At 32.6% G+C, this 27,310-nt stretch overlaps 1 protein-coding gene across 2 annotated transcripts in view; it reads left to right on the top strand.

Moving 5' to 3' along the window:
- The window catches only part of Tpr (translocated promoter region, nuclear basket protein), a 56,380-nt gene that overhangs the window by 767 nt on the left and 28,303 nt on the right, over window positions 1–27,310 (top strand). For both annotated transcript variants that reach the window (XM_010635431.3, XM_010635430.3), the window contains exons 2-26: window positions 678–782; window positions 3,175–3,248; window positions 7,262–7,358; window positions 8,498–8,601; window positions 8,915–9,079; window positions 9,524–9,616; window positions 10,073–10,153; window positions 10,233–10,320; window positions 11,219–11,359; window positions 11,743–11,834; window positions 12,031–12,228; window positions 14,788–14,895; window positions 16,197–16,423; window positions 17,066–17,229; window positions 17,675–17,808; window positions 17,892–18,040; window positions 19,039–19,201; window positions 20,567–20,701; window positions 21,344–21,484; window positions 21,916–22,081; window positions 23,138–23,304; window positions 24,396–24,548; window positions 24,880–24,996; window positions 26,555–26,758; window positions 26,858–27,042. In XM_010635431.3, the coding sequence (XP_010633733.1) occupies window positions 678–782; window positions 3,175–3,248; window positions 7,262–7,358; window positions 8,498–8,601; window positions 8,915–9,079; window positions 9,524–9,616; window positions 10,073–10,153; window positions 10,233–10,320; window positions 11,219–11,359; window positions 11,743–11,834; window positions 12,031–12,228; window positions 14,788–14,895; window positions 16,197–16,423; window positions 17,066–17,229; window positions 17,675–17,808; window positions 17,892–18,040; window positions 19,039–19,201; window positions 20,567–20,701; window positions 21,344–21,484; window positions 21,916–22,081; window positions 23,138–23,304; window positions 24,396–24,548; window positions 24,880–24,996; window positions 26,555–26,758; window positions 26,858–27,042 (3,451 nt within the window). The remainder of the gene's footprint in view (window positions 1–677; window positions 783–3,174; window positions 3,249–7,261; window positions 7,359–8,497; window positions 8,602–8,914; window positions 9,080–9,523; window positions 9,617–10,072; window positions 10,154–10,232; window positions 10,321–11,218; window positions 11,360–11,742; window positions 11,835–12,030; window positions 12,229–14,787; window positions 14,896–16,196; window positions 16,424–17,065; window positions 17,230–17,674; window positions 17,809–17,891; window positions 18,041–19,038; window positions 19,202–20,566; window positions 20,702–21,343; window positions 21,485–21,915; window positions 22,082–23,137; window positions 23,305–24,395; window positions 24,549–24,879; window positions 24,997–26,554; window positions 26,759–26,857; window positions 27,043–27,310) is intronic.

Here is a 27,310-nt window from a genome sequence, read left to right as displayed (position 1 = left end):
TGATTTTAGATGCAGAAGATATAATGGATATGCAATGAACTTGTAGTACATAAATTTAATGTGTTGTTCCTCTAAAAGTGGGAGTTGGATAGAAAATATTAACACCTGCTTGTGATAGCATGCCTTCAAAACAACAGTTGTTTGAACATCCTTAAAACATTAGCAATATAATGGTCAGCAGTAGTAACATACAGATTTTCTGGCTGAAGCAGACAGCTTCTTTTGGGAAGTTTAAGTATTTATTTTCAGAAAAAAATTCATGATTTCATAAAATTAAAAATTTTAGTAATCTTATAGCAATGTGAGGTATTTTTTTGACATTTAAAAATAACCTTTTAAAGCAATTTTTAATCTAAATTTTTTTTTACAGTATAATCCTTTTTAGAAATCTGCCTTAAACTAAGCATTCTACTTACCTCTGGGAAAATACTAAGAAATGTAATATATGTTGCCCACTGGAACAGTATTCATAAAAGTTCTTATTTTTCTTTTGTCATGTAATTTAGTTGGAAATGTAAGGATAGTCCTTTTCAGTGCTCAATTTATCTTTAAATTCTCTTGTTTGAAGTGGAGTTCCAGTACTTTGTATAAATTTTAAATCAATTAAAAGTTAATAGTTGCACAATGTGTGTGCATGTGATTGGTTAATTGATTTATTTTTGCCCTGTCTTCTGTAGAACAACAGTACTTTGAAATAGAAAAAAGGTTATCCCACAGTCAGGAGAGACTTGTGAATGAAACCCGTGAGTGCCAAAATTTTCGATTTGAGCTTGAGAAACTCAGTAAGTATTTGTCTATATCTTTGTAAACGTTCTTAGAATATTGAGATCTTCAGAAAGTTGTGTTCTTTGGAAACATTTACTTATTGTATATGAAAACAGATTAAGCATTATTGTTTTTGTTGATATTTTGATTTTTTTACTAAATGGTGAGGACTTTGTGAGAACACAGGGTTTAAAATGGTTAAGAAGCCTGGGTTCAGGGGTGGGGATTTAGCGCAGCGGTTCGGTGGCCTGCCTTGCAAGTGCAGGGACCCAAGTTCAATCCCTGGTACCCAAAAAAAAAAAAAGAAAAAAGCCCGGGTTCTAATTCTGACTTGGCTGCTAAAAGTGGCTTTGCCATATGTAAATCACATCTGGTTTTTCATTTCAAAATGACTACAGCCACATATGTATCTGCTTACAAAGTCTTACATATCAAATGAGATGTTTTTGAAAGTTTTTTGAATAAGTTAAAGTATGATGCAGTAGAACAAAAGGGATTGTTTTTATGTTGAAAAATTAAAGCCTGTTGATTCTATTACTTTTTCTTATTCTGTTAAATATCTGTGAATCAATACATTTTTAAAGGCCTCATTCCAGTGATAATGGGTAATTTTCATAGCTTTCTTATAGTGCACAAGATATTAAAGATCTTGACATTTCTCAGCAGTATGTGTCTTGTGCTTTGCTTATGATAGAAAAACACATCAAAAAGGATCTTAATGGAGTGAGGGTATAAGGAATTGCTTTTAAGCATAGTGTGATTTTAATTTGATTCAATAGAGAAAAAACATAGGAATCTCTTAAAGGAGTTGTTTATATTTCAGCTTTCTTTCAGTGAGTCTGTTGCCTTTGGCTGTTTGTTTGGGTTATAACTTTTCTCAGCTTTTCTTAGCCCATACATTTTTTTTTCTTTTTTGGTTTTTTGAGACAGGGTCTCACTAGGTAGACTGACCTGGAACTCACTATGTAGCCCAGGCTGGTTTCGAACTCACAGCAGTCCTCCTGCCTCAGCCTCCCAAGCGATGGGATTACAGGCATGTGCTACCACACCAGGCTAGCCCATTCATTTTTAAAACATATACATATACCTATGTGATAGGTTGTTCATAGTTTTGCCTTGACAAAGCATAATGAAAAGGTTTGCTCATGATATTCACATGCTAAAGAGCTTCAAGAAAATGGCTGTGAGGTTTTTTTTTTTCATTTTTTAAATGGAATCTGAGATAAGATCGGGGAAATCTAGACAAAGATCAAATGCCTCCTAGATGTACAGTTATCTTTTTGTTTTTTTATATATAACTTCAGATCTACAAGTCTGGGAAGCAGTAAATAACTTTAAAACAAAACAGAAAAGCTACACTAACCTAGCAGGGCTTTTAAAATTCTTTTATAATAATACTTTTGTCTAAATAGAATATAGGAATTACAGGTATTCCTTAACCAGTCTTCAAATTGAAGACCTAAGCACACTGTTTGGACTAACAAGTTTATTTATAGAGTCTCAATGTCTTTTTTTGTGCAGTATACCTTATTTATACATGTACTTGTTTATACTATACAGTACAGTACTGTAGTTTTATATTCTGTTATATATTACAATGCTTCATGTAAGATAAGCAAATAAAAGCAAAATCATCAATTTGGAGTTTCCTTTGCTTCTTCTGAATATTGTAATCTACATATTATATACAATTCTTCAATTAGTGACTAATTCATTTAATGACCAAATTGCAATCATTAAACAAGTAGTCTCTGTAATAAGAATGTATTTGCTCAATAAATTGCTAGTACATAAAATAGATATATTTTAGTGGAGAAAAGTTTTAAAAAGAGTATTTGTCCATAATTATATGTGTGTATTTGGAAGAAAAACTGTGTGAGGGAAGATAGTCCATTATATGTAGAGATTGAGGAAATAATAATTGAGTCTCAAACATAATTTTTTTCCATGTTAAATGCTTTCTTTAGAATAATATACAAATGTGAAATTACAGGTATCTATTGTGATTTACTATATGTGCATTTTATGTACTCCAAAAGATATTTTCTCTCTTGTCTTACTCAGTTTTCCCTTTTCTAAATAAGAGATTTATTTTTTTATGATATACGTTAATATAGAAGATGCCATTGAAAAGTAAAGGTATTTATTGTTACATAGATTTTTGCTGCAAATATTGGCTAGAATTATTACATTTGATTTTGGATATAGAATACCATATTTAAAATTTTGGTCTAGAATACAGTAAATTTGGAATGTATTCATAAATTTGGAATGTAATTACAAGTCAGTCTTCTGGGCCTCAGTTTCTTCCATTTTAAAACTGAGGGTTGCACTCATTGCAAGTTTAAAGTGTATATATGAGTGCATATATATATTTCTATATATGTTCATAAAATTTCTTTTATTTAGACAGTCAACTGAAAGCACTAACTGAGAAAAATAAAGAATTAGAAATTGCTCAGGATCGCAGCATCACAATTCAGGTAAAAGTTATTACTTTGAATAAAGCTAATTGTGTATATGATACTAAAGAAAGTTTTCTATTCTGATTGTTTAGTACATATTAATCAGTGAGATGTCGTCTTATTAGAAGACACTACCATAAAAATACGTGCATGTAAGCTTCATAATTAAATCATTACATGTTTTATTGACAATGGACATTACTTTTATTCAGTGAAAATTATGTATGCTTACTATAGTTCAGGTATTATTCAAAACTTTTTTGGGGCGGGGAGGTACTGGAGCTCGAACTCGGGACCTTGCACTTGCAAGGCAGGCGGCAGCACCGCTGAGCTAAATGCCCAGCCCTCAAAACATTTTGATGTTGGAGATTTGGGTGAATCCACATTGTTAAATATTTACTTAGAGCCCTGTTAAGAATAACAGTTTGATATCCCATGCATGGTATCAGATCATAGTGCAATGAAACTGGAAATCAGTGGCAAAAGAAACCACAGAAATTATGGAGACACATGAAATCTCAACAATGCCCTCTGGATTACAAAATAAATCAAAGAAGAAATTAGACAGTTCTTATATTCAAACAGTATTCCCAGTATAACATACTGGAAAGCAGTCCTAAAAATTTGTAGCTGTGAGTACCTCCATCAGCAAGACAGAGTGAACTCAAATAAATAACCAAGTGATACATGTCAAGGTCCTAGAAAAACAAGGACAATCTAAATCAAAGCAAGGAAGGAAATTACAAAGATCATAGCAGGAATTAATAAAATTAAAGCTAAAATGCAATGTAAAGAATAGAAGATTTGGTTGTGTGTGTGTGTGTGTGTGTGTGGTACTGGGGATTGAACTACAGACCTTGTGCTTGTGGAGCAGGCAGCAGCATCACTGAGCTAAATCACCAACCTGAAAAATTGGTTCTTTAAATCTGGACGTGGTGGTGCACGCCTGTAATCCCAGCACTCGGGAGGTTGAGGCAGGAGGTTAACTGTCAGTTCAAGATCAGCCTGGGCTACATAGTGAGTTCTAGGTCAGCCTCAACTGCATATTGAGACCCTGTCTCAAAAACAAAACAAAAAACAACAACAACAAAAAAGAATTGGTTCTTTAAAAGAATAAACAAAGTTGATAAACCCCTACCCAGTCTTAACCAAAAAAAAAAGAGGAAAGGAAAGACCCAAATCAGTGCAAGTGAAAATGGCAAAATAACAATATAATCTGCTGAAATCAAGAATCTTTATTTGAATAAAATGGAGATTCGGAAGAAATGGATAGATTCTTACATACGAATTGTGAGCCAAGAAAATATAAAAATCAAATCAATTTTTCTCATCATATAGAAAATCCACCCAGGATGTACAGAATAACTAAATGCAAGACCCAAAACCATAAAACTTGAAGAGAATACAGGGAAAAATTTCCTTCCTGATACTGACTTTGGTGATAATCTTTTTGAAATTCATAGCTAGGAAATGATCAGCAAAATAAAAAGATTCTTTGTTTCAGCTTAGGCTAAGGCAGAAATCATAGCACAGGAAAGTTGTTCATCCTGTGGCAGCCAGAACACAAAGAGGGGAAGAACCCTAAAAAAGGGTCCAGGGACAAGGTATGTCCTTGAAAACTATACCTCCAGGCACCCCACCTGCCTTATCCATTTAGGCTTGTTATAGCTTACGGCTAGCTGTACCGCAAAGCCTCACGTGATCATAGGTGGGACTTTTTCAGATATAGATTGTGTGACACTAGGTTGATTCTTGGTGCAATGGTGGGATTAAGGGTGTAAGTGTTACCCACCCTAAGGGTGACTTGGTAAGATATAAGGGACAGAAAGAGGCATGTCACCACCGGTCCACTTTGCTTTGCTGCTTTGGGTATCTTCTGTCTACCATGAACTGTTTCTCCTCTGTGATGCCTCTGCCATGCCATGCTCCTTAGAGCCAGCCAATTATGGACTGAAACCTCTACAAACTGTGAGCTAAATAAACCTGTTCTTTAACTTTGGATGTTAGTATTTTGTCTCAGAAATGAGAAAAGTAAACCAAGTCCTCACATCCCAATAAACACATTCAACTGTGAGCTCATCAGTGGATTAATCACTGATGGTGTTAGTGCCCTTCTGATCCATTTACTTTGCTAGGTACCATTTCCAGATTTTGCTACATTGGGGATCTAGACTTCAGTGTATGAGTCTTTAGAGGACACAACTGTAACAGCTACCAGTATTTGCAAACCACATCATGAGGGGATAATATCTAAAATTTATAAAGAGCTCTTAAAGCTTAGTAGCAAGAATCTTCTTGCAAAGTAGACAAAGAACTTGAATAGACCATTCTTCAAAGAAGGTATTAAAAAAGGCCAGCTATATGAAAAGATCCTTAACACCACTAATCATCAGGGGAATAATTAAAACTATTATTAGATATTATTTCATACCCTGGTTACTAGCCAAAAGACAAGCAAAAACAAATTTTGCCAAAGATGTGGACAAAAGACACCCCTAATACAATGATTAAAATGTACTTCAGGGCAAACATGATAAACACTATGGAGGTTCATAAAGAAATTAAAAAATAGTACTCTGTATGATCCAGCAAACCCTTGTGAAGATAGTGACACCTCCATATTCATTGCTGCATACTCAAAATAACTAAGATCTTGAAACAACGTGTTTGTTACTAGATGAATGGATAAAGTATGTACGTATATTTACAGTCAATGTTATTCAGCCTTAAAAAGAGTATCATGTTCATCCACATGTGGGTGGACCCAGGAGGACATTTTGTTTAAGCCAGATACAAAATATTATATGACCTCACTTATGTAGAATCAAGTTTAAAAACAGGTCATGTGTACAGAAATAGAGAATAAAACTTAATTGTTAATGAAATGATACAAAGTAGCAAATGTGTGAGATGAGCAAGTATAGAAATTTTATATACAACAGGAATATAACAACATTTAATAAAAATGTTGATTTTTATTGTATTAGGTTTTTTTGTGAAATAAGTAGTTTAGCTGCTCTTGTAAAAAAAGCAGTAAGATGTTATTTTGTTTCACTATAGTAATTATGTTAAATAATTATCATATATTGTACACTTCATGCACAATGAAATTTCAAAATTAGTGAAAGTATTTTTGAGAACTTATGGAAATAAATGATCAACTCTAAAATTTTAAATTGTCTACATTAAAAAGTAATATGAAAATAAACCATATAAAGGTCCATTTGTAATACCTGAGCACTTTCAAATTATCAGGAAGTCATTTACAGGAGAAATAAAGGTAATTTTAGTTTTTTCAAAGAGCAGAGTCTTTGTAAATAACTAGTGGCAATATAAAATGTTTCTTATCACAAAAATCAAAGAAGTAACGGTAGGGGAATTGTTTTTTTTTTAGCCTGTCTCTCAAAATCTCAGTTCTTGAGTGGCAAAGTAAGTTCTTTTTTTTTTTTTTCTCATTGAGTTTATCGGTACATTTTAGGTGTACAGTACAGTTACATTTATCATTGGGATCTTGTACCTTTACATGACAGGTCTTGGTTCTCATTTTTTCCCCTTATCCCTGCCCTCCCTTTACCCCCTCCACCCTTCCCCATTTACAAATACTTTATTTCTTTTTTTTTTTTTCCTTTTCCCTTATTACCTTTCCCCTACCCTTCCCATTTAACAAAGCAGTTTCTAAGTAATTTCATTTCTAGGGATCTCTTGGAGAAATAATCTGAACTAAAGTGTAAGTAAAGCAGTATTCAAACTTTTATGAAAACAAAGAAAATCAGAAGTGTATTAAATCCCCTATAAATACTCATTTTTAAAATTACTATACTTCCATGTAATAAAAGGTAATGGGAAAAAAATTATCAAAACTGTTCTACAAAGCAAAATTAAGGAGTATTGAGATTATGAGAATTTTGAAAACTGGATTTTTGAATGTAAGAAACATTTTTAAACTGCAGATAATGTTAACAAGTGATATGTTCAAGTTCCTATATTGATTGTCCAATTTGATTTCTTAAATGTATTGCTTTGTATGACAGAGCCAATTTACAAGAGCAAAGGAAGAATTAGAAGCTGAGAAAAGAGACTTAATTAGAACCAATGAGAGACTGTCTCAAGAACTTGAATACTTAACAGGTATGAAGAGGTTTTTTTGGCTTTAACCCCATGCTTTCTGTCTTTTGATAGTGCTAGAAATTAACCTTTAATTTATTTCCATTGCTGATGTTTCTCTGTCACTTCAGTATAGACCAATTCAATGTGGTACCCTATTTTTCTCCTAAAATATCATTAAGGATTTGAAGAATTATCATGAAAATACACAGATGAATGTTTTACAGTAATAATTTGGAGCAAAGATTTTTATGACAGTGTGGTATTTATAATATCAAATTGAGAACAGTTTAAATATTCACCTGTAAAGTCTAAACTTCTTTGTTATACAAATATCTTTGTCATCCATAAGTATTAGTATAACTTAAAAGACCATAATTAAAAACAGGCTAGGCTGGTTGTGGTGGCTCATGCCTGTAATCCCAGCACTTGGGAGGCTGAGGCAGGAGGATTGCTGTGAGTTCCAGACGAGCCTGGGCTACTAGTGAGTTCCAGGTCAGTCTCAACTACGTATTGAAACCCTGTCTCAAAAAACAAACAAACAAACAAACAAAACAGGCTAAATATATAAATATTGTGTATAGAACCATGGTGTATAAAATAGCTGATACATTTAGATGAAACAAAACTCATTAAACAGGTTATAGTATTACATTCCCATTGTTTCTTAAAGGTTCTTGAAAATTCTTCTATAAAAGAGGAAAGATTTGTACATATTTATGTTGCTACACAATAATATTCAACTCAGTAGTTGTACTTTCCAGACTCAAAAAAGAGTTACTTCAGTTAATCATGGTGATCCAATGGTAATAAGAATTAAATTGCTTTCATAAGAGGTTGGATTTTAAGAATTTAAAAATTAAATGTATATATTCTGACTGCTTTTTAACTTATTTTTAATAGCTCTGAATATAGACGTAGTATATTAAAGTTAATGTTGACCATGTACCTTACTTAACTACCTTAAGTACTTTAAAGTAACTTATTAATGTGTTTGATTGTGTGGACACATTTTGATTCTTTATTATTTATTGGTTAAAATTAAATTTCTAAGTATGGCAGAAACAACAATAAAATAAGGAGCTAAAGAGTTCCTTTATATTTTTTAATGTTTAGTTACTCTGAATGTTAACTAGTTATTTTCAAAATTCTTACTTTTCTAGAGGATGTTAAACGGTTAAATGAAAAACTTAAAGAAAGCAATGCAACAAAGGGTGAACTTCAGCTAAAATTAGACGAACTTCAAGCTTCTGATGTTTCCATTAAGGCAAGTAATAAGTACTTCCTAATGTACAAAATACAGTTTTTGCTCCAACTCACCTAAATTAAATTTTGCATACAGGTAAGTTATCTATAAGGCAATGAAAAGCTGTGTTTTGTTTTTAAATCAGGGAATTAAATATGAAAGTTTTAATTTAATTATCAGTCTTATTTGAAATTTAAGTTTTTGGAGCTCTTTATTTTCTGTTGCTAAATATTTGTTTCTTTCTAAAATGTCTGCATATGTCTTAGTCACAGATAAAAGTCTCATAACCATATACTACTTTTAACTATAAATATTATTTTCTTGATTTCTTTAGTATCGAGAAAAACGCTTAGAGCAAGAAAAGGAATTGCTGCATAGTCAAAATACATGGCTGAATACAGAGTTGAAAACCAAAACTGATGAACTTCTGGCTCTTGGAAGAGAAAAAGGAAATGAGATTCTAGAACTTAAGTGTAATCTTGAAAACAAAAAAGAGGAGGTAAATTAGTCAAACTACGTCTTTCATCATTGCATAGAGCTTACATTTGTATGTCATTTTATTAAATGTATTTAGTGGTGTACTAAATACTTGGATTCTGTAAGAGTAGTGGTAAAATACAAAAGGCATAACTCTTAATACTTGACCTAGTAAAATCTAATGGCATTTAAATAAGAAGTTATGATTTTTTATTACTCTTGATATCCACTACTATTACAATGTATTTTTTTCTAAGATATATATTTAAGTAGTCCTATGTTTTTATGAATTAAGTTAAACATTATTCCATGACTATTATTTTTCATTCTCTAACATATGCATATTTTCATAAAGTACTTTTATAAGAACGTAGTTATTTTGCTTTTGCCAGACAACGTAACCCACATTATCAAATTACTTTCAGTTAATAGCATTCTCTCATCTTCCCTTCCAATTTATTTCTAGGTTTCTAGACTAGAAGAACAGATGAATGGCTTAAAAACATCAAATGAGCATCTTCAAAAACATGTAGAGGATTTGTTGACTAAATTAAAAGAGGTATAGAAGACCATTTTCAAATATATTTCTTTTTCGAAAATACTAAAGCATTTATAATCCTGTTATTTTACAAAGTGACTTCATATTTCATGTTGTCTTTGGTACCATAAAACAACCAGAATACTTCCAGATGTAGTAGCTAGGCTAAAGAGAACCAGAATTAGCCATTATGTGCTGTAGCCAAAATACGGTTTTAAAAATGAGTATAAGTTTATTTTAATATTTAATTCTTTTATTCTATATTTAAAATGTCTTAATATGTTATCCTTCAAAATGATTTATTTTTGTCATGAAAACTGATTTTAACAGTGTTTTAGGCTTTATATTATAGTGGTTTTTTTTAATATTGGCATTTGATAAGCACTCTAAATTTAGTTTATAGTAGACTAATACTGGAATACTAGTTTTGCTAGTATTTGCTACACACTTCTATAATTGTGGTTTTTTTTTTTTCAGGCCAAGGAACAACAGGCCAGTATGGAAGAGAAATTCCACAATGAGTTAAATGCTCACATAAAACTCTCTAATCTGTACAAGGTAAATGTACTCCACCACATATGTTAGTTTCCCACGATGGATTATTGGCTGTAGGTAACTTTTTAAAACCAATTTTTAGAGTGCTGCAGATGACTCAGAGGCAAAGAGCAATGAACTAACAGGGGCAGTGGATGAACTACACAAACTTTTGAAAGATGCTGGAGAAGGTAAGCCTTTTCAGTTGTGGAAGGATTGTTAAGTTTTTAGATGGTCTTTTTTTTTGTTTTTGTAGATTATTGTCTTTAGAAGTCAGATTTAACAATTAGCAACAAAGTTTGAAATAGAAGAGCCTTGCATTAAGAAAACTAGGTTTAATTTTAAGGCAAATAGTATATTTGGAAAATTAGGTAGTTTTTTTTTTTTCTTTTCATCTAATAACCAATGTACTCTTTTACTCCAGAAGTAAGGCTGCCCTTTAACATTATCCTTAGCATATTATAAAGTCTTATTGCCTTAAATTCTTGCTTTTTTAAAATGAATGTTGAACACAGAATTAGTTCAAGGACCCCTCTTAAGAAACCAAAATTTGAGGATGCTCAAGTCTCTTACATTAAATAGTGTAGTTTTGAATTATTTCTTGATTACTTAAAATACATAATACATTAAAAATTGTTGTTATGTATTATTGAGGATTAACGATAAAAGCCTTGTTCTTCCCAGACATAATTTTATTATTTTCTTAATGTTTCCAATCTTATATTTGAGTCCGTGATGAGGATACCAACAATATGGAGGACTAACATTTTTATGTTCCTTCCCAGTCATTTCCTTGTAATTCTGAGGTGAAAATCAAAATTTAAAAATATACCTAGAGCTACTTTTCTATTGATTTTTTTTTTCCTTCCAGTTAAGAGATATCTAAAAGAGAAATAGACTGACCATGACCAAGCCAAGACATTGTAAGGATTTTACTTAGGAAAAGGGCTTTTTTTTAGTAGATCACTGTCCAGTGTAGCAGCCTTAGAATTTAATGGCTGCAGAAGGGAAAAGGACTGTTATACTACAGTTCATAGCCTGAATGATTTTAGTTAAATGTTTGGATATTCTGTTTTAAAATGTTTCTAGCTAACAAAGCAATACAAGATCATCTTCTAGAGATAGAGAAATCTAAAGATCAAATGGAAAAAGAGATGCTTGAAAAAATAGGGAAATTGGAGAAGGAATTGGAAAATGCAAATGACCTGCTTTCTGCCACAAAACGTAAAGGTACAGATGTTTATTCTTTGAAATACTAGAACTTCCCTATCAGTTTGATTTCATTGATAGTTCATTGGTAGTATTTATCTCTTCCTGTGATGTAGGAAATTTTATCAAATCATTATTAAAATTTGTCTATATTTTGAAATCAGTATTCTTTTCTGTATCTGTACTGGACCACAAGATATGAATACCATTTAGTTATATGTAATTGTGGGTCAGTTCCTGTGTGATTTTTAGTATTGGGTTGTGTTTGGCCATATTTTGAATTTTTTTCACAGGAATTGTGTGGTATGCAGTTTACTTTTCTTATTCTTGTCTTTAAAAAGTTATTAGTAGATTTTAGTTTGAAATTTTACACAAACATACTACCTATGTATGTGTTGGTACAGGAGCTATATTATCAGAAGAAGAACTTGCAGCCATGTCTCCCACTGCAGCAGCTGTAGCTAAGATAGTGAAACCTGGCATGAAATTAACTGAGGTAAGAATAGTTTTAAATCTTGGTAAATATTTTTCTCCAACAGAAGTGTTCAGATCCATTTGAAACTTAATTCCTTCCAGAATTTATTCTTCGTAAGGCTTTTGTTTAGAAAATAGTAAACATTTTCCTTTTGTGGTACTAGATTACATTCTTCTGTTGCTGTGCCTCAATTTGAAATAACCTCTTCTATTTTCAGCTCTATAATGCTTATGTGGAAACTCAGGATCAGTTGCTTTTGGAGAAACTAGAGAACAAAAGAATTAATAAATATCTAGATGAAATAGTGAAAGAAGTTGAAGCCAAAGCACCAATTTTGAAACGCCAGCGTGAGGAGTATGAACGTGCACAGAAAGCTGTAGCAAGTTTATCAGTGAAGCTTGAACAAGCTATGAAGGTTTGCTCCATTCTTGTTTTTTAACTGGGTTGGGAGGAGGACAAATGAAAAATAATTTATCAAGTATTTCTTAAGGTGTTTGGATCAGAAAAAGTTAATTATGTTTTTCTGCAATGTATACATTGCGAAATTTCTAATTACATTATTAAGTACTCCTAATAACAATATTCTGCCTTTATTTAGCTAAAATTGTGAGACCTTTATATTTTATAGGCTATTTTATGTATTTTCCTCAGGATTCTAGTGGACAAGAACGAGATCTCCTTGGACTACTCTTCAAGTCTTCGTAATTGAACTCTTCCTTAATTTACCATTATACAGTAGTTCTTTATCGGATGGCTGTGATAGACTATCTAGAAATGATAATATTGTTTGACCAAAGTTAGGAACTCCTTTTTTTTTTTACCATTTCACAATTTGGTATCTTTATATACATTAGTTTTTTACTGTTGCTTTGCATATTAAAAGTGTCAAACTACTAAATGTCCTTTACTTCTGAAGTGTAGTTTTCACTTAATAATGATTAAAAATTGCTTATATGCTAAATATTTTGCTTTCAAGGTAAAAACTCATGACTGAGGGAGGGTTTTTTTTTTTTTTTTTTGGTACTGGGAATTGAACTCAGGTCCTTGAGCTTGTGAGGCAGGTTGCAGAATAGAATCACTGAGCTAAATTCCTGGCCCTGAAAGTTTTTAACATTTATTAAACAAGTTTCACTGAGGATATTGAACTAAATGAATTTGTATCTGCTACTCTAAACTGACAAAGTTCCACTTTTTGAAGATTATAAATTTTTCCTTAATTCAAAATGAAATCTTTGCTGCTATTCTAGTTTATAAGTCAGTTTAGATCCAGGTATATCTAATGATCTCTTTCTGTTGAATCAAAGTCATAACAGTCTTGCCCAAATGAAATGAACAAACTGCTCCTCAAGCCCCATCTTTCTTCCAGTCACCTTCTTCCAAGTATAGTTTACAAAGGTCCCTTGGGTCCATTTGTAAGTTACTCTGCAGGGCTAATGGTTCTGCCAGGAGCTTCAGGTTGTTTGAAGAGGGTAAGAGTATGGGTGTACGTGTGGTGAGGCTTAAGCATCACAGTAGCTGTGCATTGCAGAGAAAAAACTTACTTGTTCCTTCTTTATTAATGTAGACTATAATAATAAAAATTCTTTGTCACAACTTGTGAAGAATTTAAAGATAATTTCTGTATCTTTTTTTAGTTGAATTTTTGTCCATAACATGTATCTTTCGTTCTAAATCCTGCAATACTCCCTTGTAAGGTTCTAAAGCTTTTAGCCGGGTGTGGTGGCGCTCACCTATAATCCCAGTACTCGGGAGGCTGAGGCTGGAGGATCGCTGTGAGTTCGAGACCAGCCTGAGCTACATAATGAGTTCCAGGTCAGTCTCAACTACATAGTGAGACCCTGTCTCAAAAAACCAAAAAAAAAAGTTTCTAAAGGTTTTATGTCCCAAATATTTCTACTTTTTCATATTTAATCCTATTTGGACTTAATAGGTTTTTTTGGTTTGTTTTTGTTTTCTTTTTTTTTACCGGGATCGAACTTGGGTCCTTGCACCTGTGAGGCAGGTAGCAGCACCACTGAGCTAAAATCCCCAGCCTGGACTTAATAGGTTTTTATCAGTGCTATCTTTCATAAACATTTCCCTATTTCATTTTATCACTACTGAAATTGGTTTATGTATAACTTCAGGAAAATGTGCTCAGACTTACTTGAAACATTAGGATAAATATGCATTATGTTTAACTTTAATAATATTTAAAACATTTTGTGGAAACAGCACATTAAGAAGTAAAATTCATATGAATTTAAGATAAAATCTAAAATTCAGAAGATAAAATCTAGAATTCAGTTCTTATGCTTATGGCAGTTTCTTTAAAACTGTGTTCCTGGGGCTGAGGATATAGCTCAGTGGTTCCGCCTGCCTCGCGAGTGCAAGGACCAGAGTTTGATCCCTGGTACCAAAAAAAAAAAAAAAACATAAAACTGTTCGTGAACTTCATAAGGATAATGATGCAAAATAGCAAAACACTACATCTGTCTTTTTTAGCAGCTTTGTGCTTTGGATCTTGCTTCTTTAGAATTAATTTTTAATCAAGTCTTCTTTGCATTTTACCTCAAATATCTTTTTACTTTTTAATGAGTTTCTAGATAACAAGTTCAGTGTTTTTCCTTATAATGTCCTTTGTTTTATTCTAGTCATAAAGCTTTTGATATCATTTCTATGCCATTTTGGTGTAACACTGAATGTGTTGTGGCTTGTAAGATCGAGTTGGCAATGTATTTAGTGAGAAAGTGGAAATTTTCCCATCATTTTCATACAATGACAGGCATATAATGATGAGTATTATTAAAATAAAAGGAATAATATATTCAGACCTGTATAGAATTTTCTTTTTTCGTGGCTATTCTGTAGAATATTTTGTTTATAACTTGATTGCTATGCTATTTGCGCACTACATACTTTTATTATCCTTTATCTGCTTTTTAAAATATAAACCCTAGAAAGATGTACAGAATTTTCACTTTTTATTTTAAAGGAAATTCAGCGATTGCAGGAGGACACTGATAAAGCTCACAAACATTCATCTGTACTTGAAAGAGACAATCAGAGAATGGAAATACAAATAAAAGATCTTTCACAGCAGGTTAGACTATTTTGTTTATTATCCAGGATTTTGACTTTGGTTCAGGCTGGCCTTGAACTTGCTCTGTAGCCCAGAATGGCCTTTAAGTTGATTGAATCCTTCTGCCTCACCTTCCAAGTGCTGGAATTGCAAGCCTGCCCAGCTATTCTTCAGTTTTTGTAATGCTAGCCCCCAGAAGTGTTTAAATCTCTTGGAAGGATTTAAGACAATTACCATACAGAAATTTCTAATCAACTAGAAATATGTATTATTACTCTAGCAGAGTTGTAGCCTCGGTATTGTTTAACCATAGCCTCTCCCTATTACTCAGGTTTTCAATAAATCTTCCAAAGACTTTATAATAAATGCACAAAGCTGGGTGTAGTGGCACATGCCTGTAACTCCAGCACTCGGGAAGCTGAGGCAGGAAGATCACTGAGTTAAAGGCTAGTCTAAACTACACAGTGAGACTCTGTCTCAAAAAACATACATATATAATAAATGCATAAACAATTCATAGATCGTACAGGGTCTTTTCAGGCTCCTTTACTCCTGCTCTCCATGTCTCAGAAGCAAGCCAAATAGATCAGTATGTATTCTTTTATATTCTTATATCTGCAGATACACTAATCCTAAATAACCATGTATAAGAATGTTTTTACTGAAATAAAAACATACTATATGCATTACTCTGTTACTTGTGGAGTTTCATTGTGTGCCCAAAGCTAGCCCTGAACTCCTGGGTCCCAGTGATCCTTTGACCTCAGTCTCCAGAGCAGGGGGACTACAGGCACACACTGTGCTGTCCAGCTGCTGTTTGTTTTCTCTTTAAAGAACAAATCAGTCAATGTAAATTGTCTCATTTATATGTTTTACCCTAATTTGATGTAATGTACAGTCATAAATATTAAACATTAATGGTATAAATGTGCTTTCTAAAATTTGATTTTCACTGTTTTCCCTCTGCCCTACCATACAATACATATGAAGGAGAAACACAAAAGAGATTTATACAGTATTACAGTATCTTGTGTGTGGTTTTTTTAAAGTGTTTTTATTATTTTGCAAAACCAGGGTCATGTTTCTGAAATTATAATTTGCTGCTTTTAAGTAACAGTTTTGATTATATACTTAAAAATTATTTAGTTAAAATTTCCATAGATTTTAACATCTAAAATATGCTTGCTTTGTTTTCTAAATTTATTATAATTAGGACAAATTGAGGGTTTTCATAAGTAGTGTTTTCATTTAAAAATTTCTATTGACACTAAACATTTTCAGAATCAAAGCTATTGTGTAACATATTCAATTTTTAATTTTAGATTAGAGTGCTTTTGATGGAACTTGAAGAGGCTAGAGGTAACCATGTAATTCGTGATGAGGAAGTAAGCTCTGCTGACATAAGTAGTTCATCTGAAGTAATATCACAGCATTTAGTATCCTATAGAAATATTGAAGAACTTCAACAGCAAAATCAGCGTCTCTTAGTAGCCCTAAGAGAACTTGGGGAAACCCGAGAAAGAGAAGAACAAGAAACAACTTCATCTAAGTAAGCAATTGACTACCTCAGTTTGCTCAATAAACTTATTAAAACTTTGTATGTATTTCTTTTTTTTTTTTTGGTACCAGGGATTGAACTTGGGTCCTTGCCACCGAACTGCTGAGCTAAATCCCCAGCCCTAAAACTTTGTATGTATTTCTAACAGTACTCGGAATTTAGTGATTTAGGGGAGTAATCGATGACAAATTTTTACTCTTTTTAGTAATACAGATAAAACAGGTAATAAGTAAGTAGATGTTAATTCAACATGACTAGTGCTGTAATAGATAAAAGACTATCAGTGGGAACATAAAATTGGAGAACTACCCTGGATTTCAGGGAACACCAGACTTCATGGAGAAAATATATAGGTATTACTCTCAGGTGTTTCTTTTTTGTCGGTGTGTATAGTACTAGAGAAGAAAGATGGCTGTAAAAGCATGAAGGCTGGACTTTGGTCTGAGTGTAATTGGTTTAATTTTTGCAAATAGATTTGTCATATTGCTTAACGCAAGTATCTAAGTCCTGTATGGTAGGGATTTAAAAAAAAAAAAGGTTCTTAAACGTGTGAGCAGAAGAAAACGGCAAGAAAAATGATATAATTGCCACTCAACTTGGAGTTGTGAAATAAACTGATTTCCTTTTCTGTAGAATCACTGAGCTTCAACACAAACTTGAGAGCGCCCTCACTGAACTGGAACAACTCCGTGAATCTCGACAACATCAGATGCAGCTTGTTGATTCCATAGTTCGACAGCGTGATATGTACCGTATTTTATTGTCACAAACAACAGGAGTTGTTATTCCATTACAAGGTAGGTTTTTAGATTTCATTTTAAAGAAATATTTTGGAAATGTATATGAAAGGATGTATTTTGCAACATAAACATTAGCCACTCTCAATGGTATCTTTGAATTCGACATCAATGTATGGTTGATCAATGTATAGTTATCAATTCTAGAACACCGTTATTTTATATATCATGAAATACTGAATATTGTTGAAAATGTACATAGAGTCAGTAAATTATAATAAGTATATTGCTTGTTGTAACATTTAAGTGATACCTAATTAGTAACTAAAAACAATATATTCTTTAGTAGATTCCTTATTTCACAATTCATATACTTTTATGATTATGATTTCATTTAAATAAGTTTAGCTGGTTGATTTGATAATGGTATGTTTGCAAATAAATTATATTAAAGCTGATTTGGGAAAGCCAAGAAAAAATTTTATTAATCTGTTTTTTTCTGAAGCTTCAAGCTTAGATGATATTTCTATTGTGTCAACTCCAAAACGTCCAAGTACATCCCAGACTGTGTCCACTCCTGCTCCAGTACCTATCCTTGAATCACCAGAAGCTATAGAGGCTAAGGCTGCCCTTAAACAGGTAAACTTCATTCCTGTTTCAGATCACAGACTGGGATAGGTTTTAGAAAGTAGTATCATCTTTTAATGATCTTCAATATTTAGTTGCAGGAAATTTTTGAAAACTACAAAAAAGAAAAAGCAGATAATGAAAAGATACAAAATGAGCAACTTGAGAAACTTCAGGAGCAAGTCACAGATTTACGGTCACAAAACACCAAGATTTCTACCCAATTAGATTTTGCCTCTAAACGGTAAATTTCCTTTGCTTAAAAATTAATATTCATGAGTCAGACTAATTGAGATCAAGAGTTGATTTGGAAAAGTGTTGGGTTTTTGTGGGCCATATTCCAAGATAAGAAACTGTGGTGGTTCATTTTTAAAGATTGGTTAATGATTCTCCCAGGCAGTGCAGACAGTTAAGTTGGAATGTGAAGAATGTTGCTAGTATCCCTTTCTAAAAATGAAGGACCTGTTGTTTTTGTACATCTCACTTTTTTGAAAATGCAACAGAGGACGAGAGAAACATTTTATTCAGCCTTTCCTAGTCTAGGTAGAAGGAGAAGTGAGATGGTTGTGAAATTTCGCATTCTGGGTCCCTTACAAGGGAATAATCATAAATTTCATTGTATGGTTGTCTCTTTTTTTTTTTTTCATTAAATACTTAGGCATGTTAGAACATATATTTTCACAGCGCATGATGAAACTATAGTTTTTTTTAATGTTAATAAGCTGTTATCTCCACAAACTAAATAGTTCAAGACCTCAAGTCAATGCACCTTTTTTACCTATGTTGATATTTGTCATTTTCCAACCTTTCAAGCACACAAGAAAATAAGATGAAGGATTAAAGAGAAAAAGGGGGGCTGGGGATTTAGCTCAGTGATTTCCGCCACTTGTTTCGATCCCTGGTACAAAAGAGAGTGGGAAGGGGGGAGAATTGTCAAAAATCTACCACTAACTGCATGAATATCCTAAACTGTCTACGACATTTAATGAGTGTTTGGCATGCAACTTTATATTGTTATTATTTTGAATAAGATTAATAAGATGAGAGTTATTTAGAAGGAAATGGTTGTTTAGAGCTGGAGTTTAATTGCTAGATAAGGAGTTTGGAAAAAAAATTTGACATAACACAAGCTACTTTTTCTTATTGTTAATCATGTAAAATTAAGTTGTTGTACAACCCTTCAGGCAGCTAAGCTAGGATATGGTGTTTCAGTTGCTTACAGAATTTTTTCTTTAATACCAGTTATGAAATGCTGCAGGATAATGTTGAAGGATATCGTCGAGAAATAACATCCTTACAAGAGAGAAATCAGAAACTCACTGCAACAACTCAAAAGCAGGAACAGATCATCAATACAATGACTCAAGACTTGAGAGGAGCAAGTGAAAAGCTAGCTGTTGCAGAAGTGAGACCAATATCCCTCGACTGACTTGCATTATAAATTACATTTTATATTTCTATTGGCCAAAATGACCTAAAGTTGAGAAGTTTCTGAATGTTACAAGTTCCTGTTTCCAAATGGCCTATAATACATTAGGAGGGTCATTGTTTCCATTAAGATTGAAGAGAGGCTGGGCATGGTGGTACGTTCCTGTAACTGCAGCACTCTGGCTGAGGCTAAAGGATCACAGGATTGACGTCTAATCTGGCCAGTTTAGTGATTCATTATAACCCTGTCTCAAAAAGTGAAATAATAAGCACTTGGAGGTATGGCTTAGGGAGAAGGCTCTGGGTTGTCTCCAGTACTGGAAAAAAAAAAAAAAAAAAATGAAGCAAAGTTCATTTTATTCCCCCCTCTGGACTGAGATTTACTTAGGTCTTCCATTTCAAAATAAATTTATGTCAGTATTTGTTCATTTATAATGACATTTAATTTTATCTATCCTGGCTCATTTTCTAAGAAAAATATAAAAATTGCATTGCGTTTAATTATTTCTGAATTTTAAAATGAATATAATTTCTGAAATTAGCCATATTTCCAGTTGAGTACTATGTTGGGTGATGATAAAAAGTTGTCTCCCACCGTTTTTTGATTATTTCTTGATGAGTTATGTTTGGTCTTTTATCTGTAAGAAAAGGATTCAAGACCTAGTAAGTAATTTGCCTATTTTTGGATAGTCATGAGGGTGAGATTAAGACTTGAACCAAGTTTTCTAATTATATTGTCTGAATTCTTTCATTTTTATCTTTCTCCCGCACATAATGCAATACTTTTTCAATATAAGTTTTATGATTGCTAATTAATACCACTTACATACAAATAATTTCTTGAGATATTGATTTTTTTTTTTAAAGCACTTTTCTAGATATCCTGAGACAGAGTGATTCTATGGGAATAAAATTTAAAAATAGATTAAAATTTTAAAATAAATACATTAGCTATCACTTTCAAAGAGGTACTTAGAAACCAATTTGTATCTTAAAAACTTGCATAATGTAATAGTACAGTATGCTGGTATAACAATAGTATAATTGCAGAATTTTACTTTGGCATTTTAGATTTTTGTTGCAATTGTTTATGAAGTGGTTTGTAAGAAAAAAGTAATCATAAGTGTTTGAGGTGATAGATTTTGCTTTCATCTTTTAAATTCCCAATAATTCTTGATTCCTACTTAAATATATTCCACTTAGATTTTATCAGATGAGATGTATTCTCTAGCATTAAGAAATATGACATGAAAGATTTAAGAATAATTTTCACTTTGTAATTAATATTATTTAACTTGATAAAATGTTTTCCAACATTTTTGTCTTTTGTTTTCACTGCAAGGTAAGAGCAGAAAATTTGAAGAAGGAAAAGGAAATGCTTAAATTGTCAGAAGTCCGTCTTTCTCAGCAAAGAGAATCTTTGTTAGCTGAACAAAGGGGACAAAACTTGCTGCTAACTAATCTGCAGACAATTCAGGTAATCAGATAAAACAAACAAAAAAAAAATTATGAAAAGTTAAGTTTAAATAATTTCATCCTTATATTCTCTTAATTTTCCTAATTAGTAAATATATCATTTTGGTCATCCATAGTCATGATCATTGGATTTGGGGGTTTATTAAGGAATATGTTAATGAAACATTTTTGAAAGACAAGTAATTGAAACTATGAACTGGCACATTTGATCCTTAAATCTACCTACTGGACTCTGTACAGCATGACTAATTTTTTAGATACTTCCCTCTGCTAAATTTTTAGGAAATTTGAATGACTCTTATAATATGCACCCCCAAGTAGATTATTTTTTTAACATGATAAAATAGCAGCTTAATTTCTTGGTAAATATTCTAGATTTGGCTGGGTTTTAGGGGCAGACTTGTATTCCCAGTATTTGAGAGGCTGAAGCAGGAGGATTGCCATGAGTTCGAGGCCAACCTGGGCTATATAGTGAGTTCAAAGTCAGCCTGAATTACATAGCAAGACACTATTATAAAAAGAAAAAAGAAAAGAAAAGTCTAGATGTTAACCTCTTTATGTGGAAAAATTTTCTGTAGCCTCTAATTTTCTTTGTAGTTTTCTTTTAACTTAAGCATAAATAAAAATCTTTTCTTTATTTTAGGGAATCCTGGAGCGATCGGAAACAGAAACCAAGCAAAGACTTAGTACCCAGATAGAAAAACTAGAGCATGAGATCTCTCATCTAAAGAAGAAGTTGGAAAATGAAGTGGAACAAAGGCATACACTTACTAGAAATCTAGATGTGAGTGTGTTAAGGTTCTCAATATATGTAGTCTTTTTCACAAATATTTCTGTGTGGGGACCCTGCCATTCAAATTGAAACATGAATTTGAACCTTTCTTAGAAATTAAATTTCTCTCTCATATTCTCTCTTACACAGTTGAGCTGCTTTAGTCTTCTAGGGCTCCCAAGTCTGTGTTCTTAATTCAGAGAATCTGGTTTATTTCTTCTTCTCTGTGTCATCTTCTGGAATCTTAAAGTCAGTTGTCTTCTATTTCCCAATCTCAAGAATCATGGCTGTTTCATATATTTTGTCTGTTTGAGTGTTTGTCTACTGGTGGGAATCTAAATCTATTTTCTATTACTTTATCTGGGCCAAATTTCTAAGGATCTGTAGAAAGATAAAGGAACCTAATGATAGTCTGTTTAGGGATAATGTATATTTTCTTACAGGTTCAACTTTTAGATACAAAGAGACAGCTGGATACAGAGACAAATCTTCATTTTAACACAAAAGAACTATTAAAAAATGCTCAAAAGGAAATCGCTACATTGAAACAGTACCTTAGTAATATGGAATCCCAACTTGCTTCTCAGTCCTCACAGAGAACCGGTAAAGGTAAATAAATAACATAGATGCACAATACTAAATAAATAAAAAAATACTCCTTTGGGCTAATAATATATGCTAAATAACCTTATTCTTCGATAATCCTAGTAAAGGGTGGGAAAACCCACTTTTGTTCTCTGTAAATCTTAGTTTTAGACTCATATTAATAAACTTGGAAGACTCAATTCTTTATAACTCCTGGCCAAAGTGTGTTCCAAGGTGTGTTCGTATGTCTTGCAACATTTTTTTTTAATTGATGGGCTTGAAGCTAGGGCCTAATGTTATGCTTAAAAATGGTTCATTTTGAAAATTAACATTTGAATTTTTAACCCTCTTTGTCCTTTGAGATAAGCTTATTACTAAATCTGCAATGAGCTTTAGTTAAAGAAGTGACTAATTTGTTTGGGCTGGTTTTAAGCAGTATTCCTAATCCTTACTTATTAATAGCCTCAGATAAAATCCTTGTTTCATTAGTTTTTTGAGGTTTTTGTTGCTCCTTTGTAAATACATTGTTGTAAAATCAAGGCCTTTGTGTTCAAATAATCTTCTCATCTGATTTTATTTCTTAATAGAAGGGAAAGCTCTGTGTGTATGTGTGTATTATGCATGTATGTAGATATAAATAGCTAGTACCTGTATAATGGATGTACAGTGATCCAGTACTCCTTTCTTAATATCATAAAACATTCTCTTCCGCGTGCAGTTTCATTTCCATGCATTTTAGGTAAAATAAAAATTAGGCTATTTGTGTCTGATTTTTTTTTGTTTGTTTGTTTGGTTTGGTTTGGTTTGGGTTTTGGGGTGTGTTCAGTGGTTGAAATCAGGGCCTCACCACTTGCAAGGCAGGCACAGCACCACTGAGCTAAATCCCCAGCCTAGGTTTGAATTTTTTGAAGAAATAATATGGTATTTTGATATTTAGCAAGGATTACAATATATATTATAAGTAAGAGCTGTATTTGAGCCTTTATCCTGATTTCACAAACTGGTAATAGTCATCTCTAATACCATTTAAAATGTTAACTTATAAGTGTTGCTTTTAATATAACTGTTAACACCTTTTAGGTCACCCTAATGACAAAGAAGATGTGGATGATCTTCTGAGTCAGCTAAGGCAGGCTGAAGAACAAGTAAATGACTTGAAGGAAAGACTGAAAACAAGTGCTAGTAATGTGGAACAGTATCGAGCAATGGTGACTAGTTTAGAAGAATCCCTGAACAAGGAAAAACAGGTACATAAGCTTCTGAAAATTGAACATAAAGGCATCTATTAACTTTTTAAATTAGGGATTTACTATATGTAAGGAACTAGTGTGAATTGGATTGATATCCTTGTCCTTACCACCTGAAAGTTTTGAGTCTGAAAAGCCAGATAAAACAAAAACTACAAAATTGTTACAGCAAGAGTCAGATTAATTGCTGATTAATAGTCAGATTAATAGGAAAGGTACAAATAGGGAAAGTTATTTTTCTCTTGCGTATGCTTGACAGATACCCAAGAGATGGCATTTATTTATACAGAGCTTTACATGGGTATCATCTTGATAGTTAAAGGTAATAGAAAGATACTCTGTGTGGTAGGAAACCAGCTAAAATAGAAAGGCCTGGATGATAGCAGTGGCTAACATACTCAATTTGTGAAGTGAAATAGTGAAGGACATAATTAGTTAAGAGCCAAACATGAAAGATTTTTAATGTCATGTTAAATTGTTTTCCTTAGACTCACTAGGAACTGTTAAAATTTTAACATATCACAATGAGAAATTTTCTTTGGAAAGAATCATATAGAAGATTGGAGGATAAAATATTCATTTCAGAGCTGGGCATGGTAGTGCATATCTGTAATTCCAACACTCTGGTAGGTTGAGGCCAGAGGATTGCAAATTTGGGTCCATCCTGGGCAACTTTGTGATGTAGTAAGGCAATATATCAAAATAAAAGTTCATCTTGGAGGCTGTAGCAGTGGACTATGATGACAATTTTGAAAGGTCCGTTTTTGGCAGCTGTGAAGTCAGTATACTGTATGATGAAAGTATGTTTCAGTGATAGATTTGACAAGTGGATGTAAGCATTGAGGAAAAGGTGAGAAATGGAAAGTTTCACTACAGAAAAGAGAAAAGTGGCCAATAGTGAAATTGAGAGGTACAGTAAATTATATTTGTCGATTATTTATATGTGTATTTGCTACTTTTAATGAGCATTTCATGGATCATTTTAATATAAGGTGAACAATAATTTTAGTACTTCTCCAGTTTAGATTTGAGGAAGGAATTATTTTAAATGTCTGTAATTCTTGCATCTTATTGTTTGTAATTTTGTGAAGGTGACAGAAGAAGTACGGAAAAATATTGAAGTTCGTTTAAAAGAATCAGCTGAATTTCAGATACAATTGGAAAAGAAGTTGATGGAAGTAGAGAAGGAGAAACAAGAACTTCAGGATGATAAGAGAAAAGCCATAGAAAGCATGGAACAACAGGTAAATTAGGTTGTTAGCCATGTTAATCATTCTTTACATAAGGATTTGAATTCTTTTAACCAGCTCATTAGTTAGCAGTCATATCGTGTCAAAAGAAATTGATTTAACACATAGCCAATTTTGTTTACTGTGCATTTATGTTTCCCTTTAAAAATTGTAGAACATTTTACAAAATTAGATATTAGTGCTACTCTTTTAAAAACCTGTGCCTGAGATTAGTCTTCAGTGAACATTAATAGGAAATGTGTAAGTCCTTGGACTGGATCATTGAACATTTGTCTTCTGTATTTTCCAAATTAGGTCAAACTCACTTTAATCTTCTTCTGTTTAGTTAACTGAGCTGAGAAAAACACTTGCAAGTGTTCAGAATGAAGTTCAAGAAGCTCTTCAGAGAGCAAGCACAGCTTTAAGTAACGAACAGCAAGCCAGACGTGACTGTCAGGAGCAAGTAAGTGTTGATGTCTTCAGTTTCTGAGAAGTGAGCTTTGGGCCTAGAGAATGATTCTTGGAATATATATATATATATTTTTTTTTTTTGAGGATTGGCGAGTTTATCCAAATGAAAAAGTATTTACACTCTTGTGGAACTTGGATTAAGGTAAATTGAAAAGTATAGGTGAAGACAAAGTAAACAGTGTATTCTCTATTAACAAAGCAACTTTGTTAACAAATGGAGAAAAAAATATTAAAAAGAACAGAAGACAAAGTTATTGCAGTTATATCCTCATTTCCAAACTTTTCCTCAACAAAACAAGGACCTCTGAATGACATTTTTAATGCATTATTGAGCTTGCACAAATTTCTATACACATTTTATAAATCATTAAAGCAAAACTTGACTTTTAGGTATACTGTATGTGTGTTCATATTTACACATATGATAAAGCTGTTTATATTTTATGAAAGAGAAATGATAAAATTCAATTCAGCAGAGTAGTTATTAGGAGGCTTAATAATTTTCAGTAGTGGCTGAAAGGGGTGTAAAGGTAAAGATATTGGTAATAGTCTCATTTTTAATTTAGCTGATATACTAATAGCTATTTGCTTTGCTTCTGTTCTTTGTTGCTTAAATATGTACAGTATTGTATATATGAATATAACTTTAAAAATAAAATACAGGGGAAAAAAGCCTTCAGAGTAATGTAGACCAGAATTAATTGCTCTTGGTTTATTGCTGAACCACATAACATTGGAAGTTAAAAATCAAATAATTACAGGTTAAGCATCTATAACCCCAGTCTTCTGAAATTTTAAACTTTTTTTAGTGCTGACATTCAAAACATTTTGGATTCTTAAGATTTTTGATTCTTAGATTAGGTATGTTCAGCTGGTAAGATTTATACTGTAAAATAAACAAAACTAAAAAGTAAAATGTGAAACATTTGTAGTCCCTGGGTTGTTTATTTTTGAGGGGGTACTGGGGATGGAACTCGGGTCCTTGCACTTGAGATGCATGTGGCGGCACCACTGAGCTAAATCCCTGTCCCTGGTATTTCAGATAAGGAATACTCAACCTGAAACTATAATTTATTATCCAAAATAAATGCTTTTATTTCCCTTGTTTCCTGTCAGATATTGTGTGTACGTGTGTATTTTATGTACATAATTTTCCATTCAGAGTTTTTTCCTGTTTCATTTTTGTTTCCAAAATATCTTATTACATAGAACTATCAGAACTTTCAATTATCCTTTTAATAATTTCCCTTTTTGGTACATTTAGGTTATCTTTCTTTTTGCTTTCTGGCAGTATTGGAGATGAACCCAGAGGTGCTCTACCACTGAGCTACATCTCCACCTTTTTACTTTTTATTTTGACACAGGGTCTCATTAAATTTCCTGGGCTGGGTTTGAACTCCACCTCCCAACTAGCTGGCATTACAGGTGTGCCCCACAACACCCAGCATTTTCACTGTAATTATTTTTTTAATGCACTGTATTGTTTCTAAAAGTACTGACTGGCTTCATGATTTGTAATCTTCTGTGTCAATGTGGGAATAACTTTGCAGGCTAAAATAGCTGTGGAAGCTCAGAATAAGTATGAGAGAGAATTGATGCTACATGCTGCTGATGTGGAAGCTCTACAAGCTGCCAAGGAACAGGTTTCAAATATGGCATCAGTCCGTCAGCACTTGGAGGAAGCAACCCAGAAGGCAGAATCACAGTTGTTGGAGTGTAAAGCATCTTGGGAAGAAAGAGAGAGAATGTGGAAGGTACTGTAGATCACAATAAATGCTCTGCTGAATTGAAAAGAATTTCGTATTTAATGTACAGTGGAAAGTCTGCTATCACAAACAACTCTTGTCTCACAGGATGAAGTTGCCAAGTGTATATCTCGCTGTGAAGATCTGGAGAAACAAAACAGATTACTTCATGATCAAATTGAAAATTTAAGTGACAAGGTAGTTGCCTCTATTAAGGAAGGCACACAAGGTTCATTGAATGTATCTCTCAGTGAAGAAGGAAAATCCCAAGAACAAATTTTAGAAATTCTCAGGTAAGTCACATGAATTCTTTAGTCTGTGGTGTTACAATAGGAAAACTATCAATGCAGAAATTAGAGGTTATATGTAATTAAAGCTCCATCCTTTATTGACTAAAAATAAAGATTACCACTCAATTATTGCTCACAGTTTACTTGTAAACATATTAAATAAATGACTTTAAATTTGAATCTGATACTAAGACTCAAGCTGGTTCCTCTTGAAAAACTAAACACCCTTATAGATCTTTTTTTTTTTTTTTTTTTTTTTTTTTTTTTTTTC

This window comes from Fukomys damarensis, unplaced genomic scaffold (assembly GCF_012274545.1).
Source record: "Fukomys damarensis isolate Sample0158 unplaced genomic scaffold, DMR_v1.0_HiC HiC_scaffold_11, whole genome shotgun sequence".
NCBI lineage: Eukaryota > Metazoa > Chordata > Mammalia > Rodentia > Bathyergidae > Fukomys > Fukomys damarensis.
The sequence above is the reverse complement of the archived record's forward strand: the minus strand, read 5'-3'. Positions and strand labels throughout refer to the sequence as shown.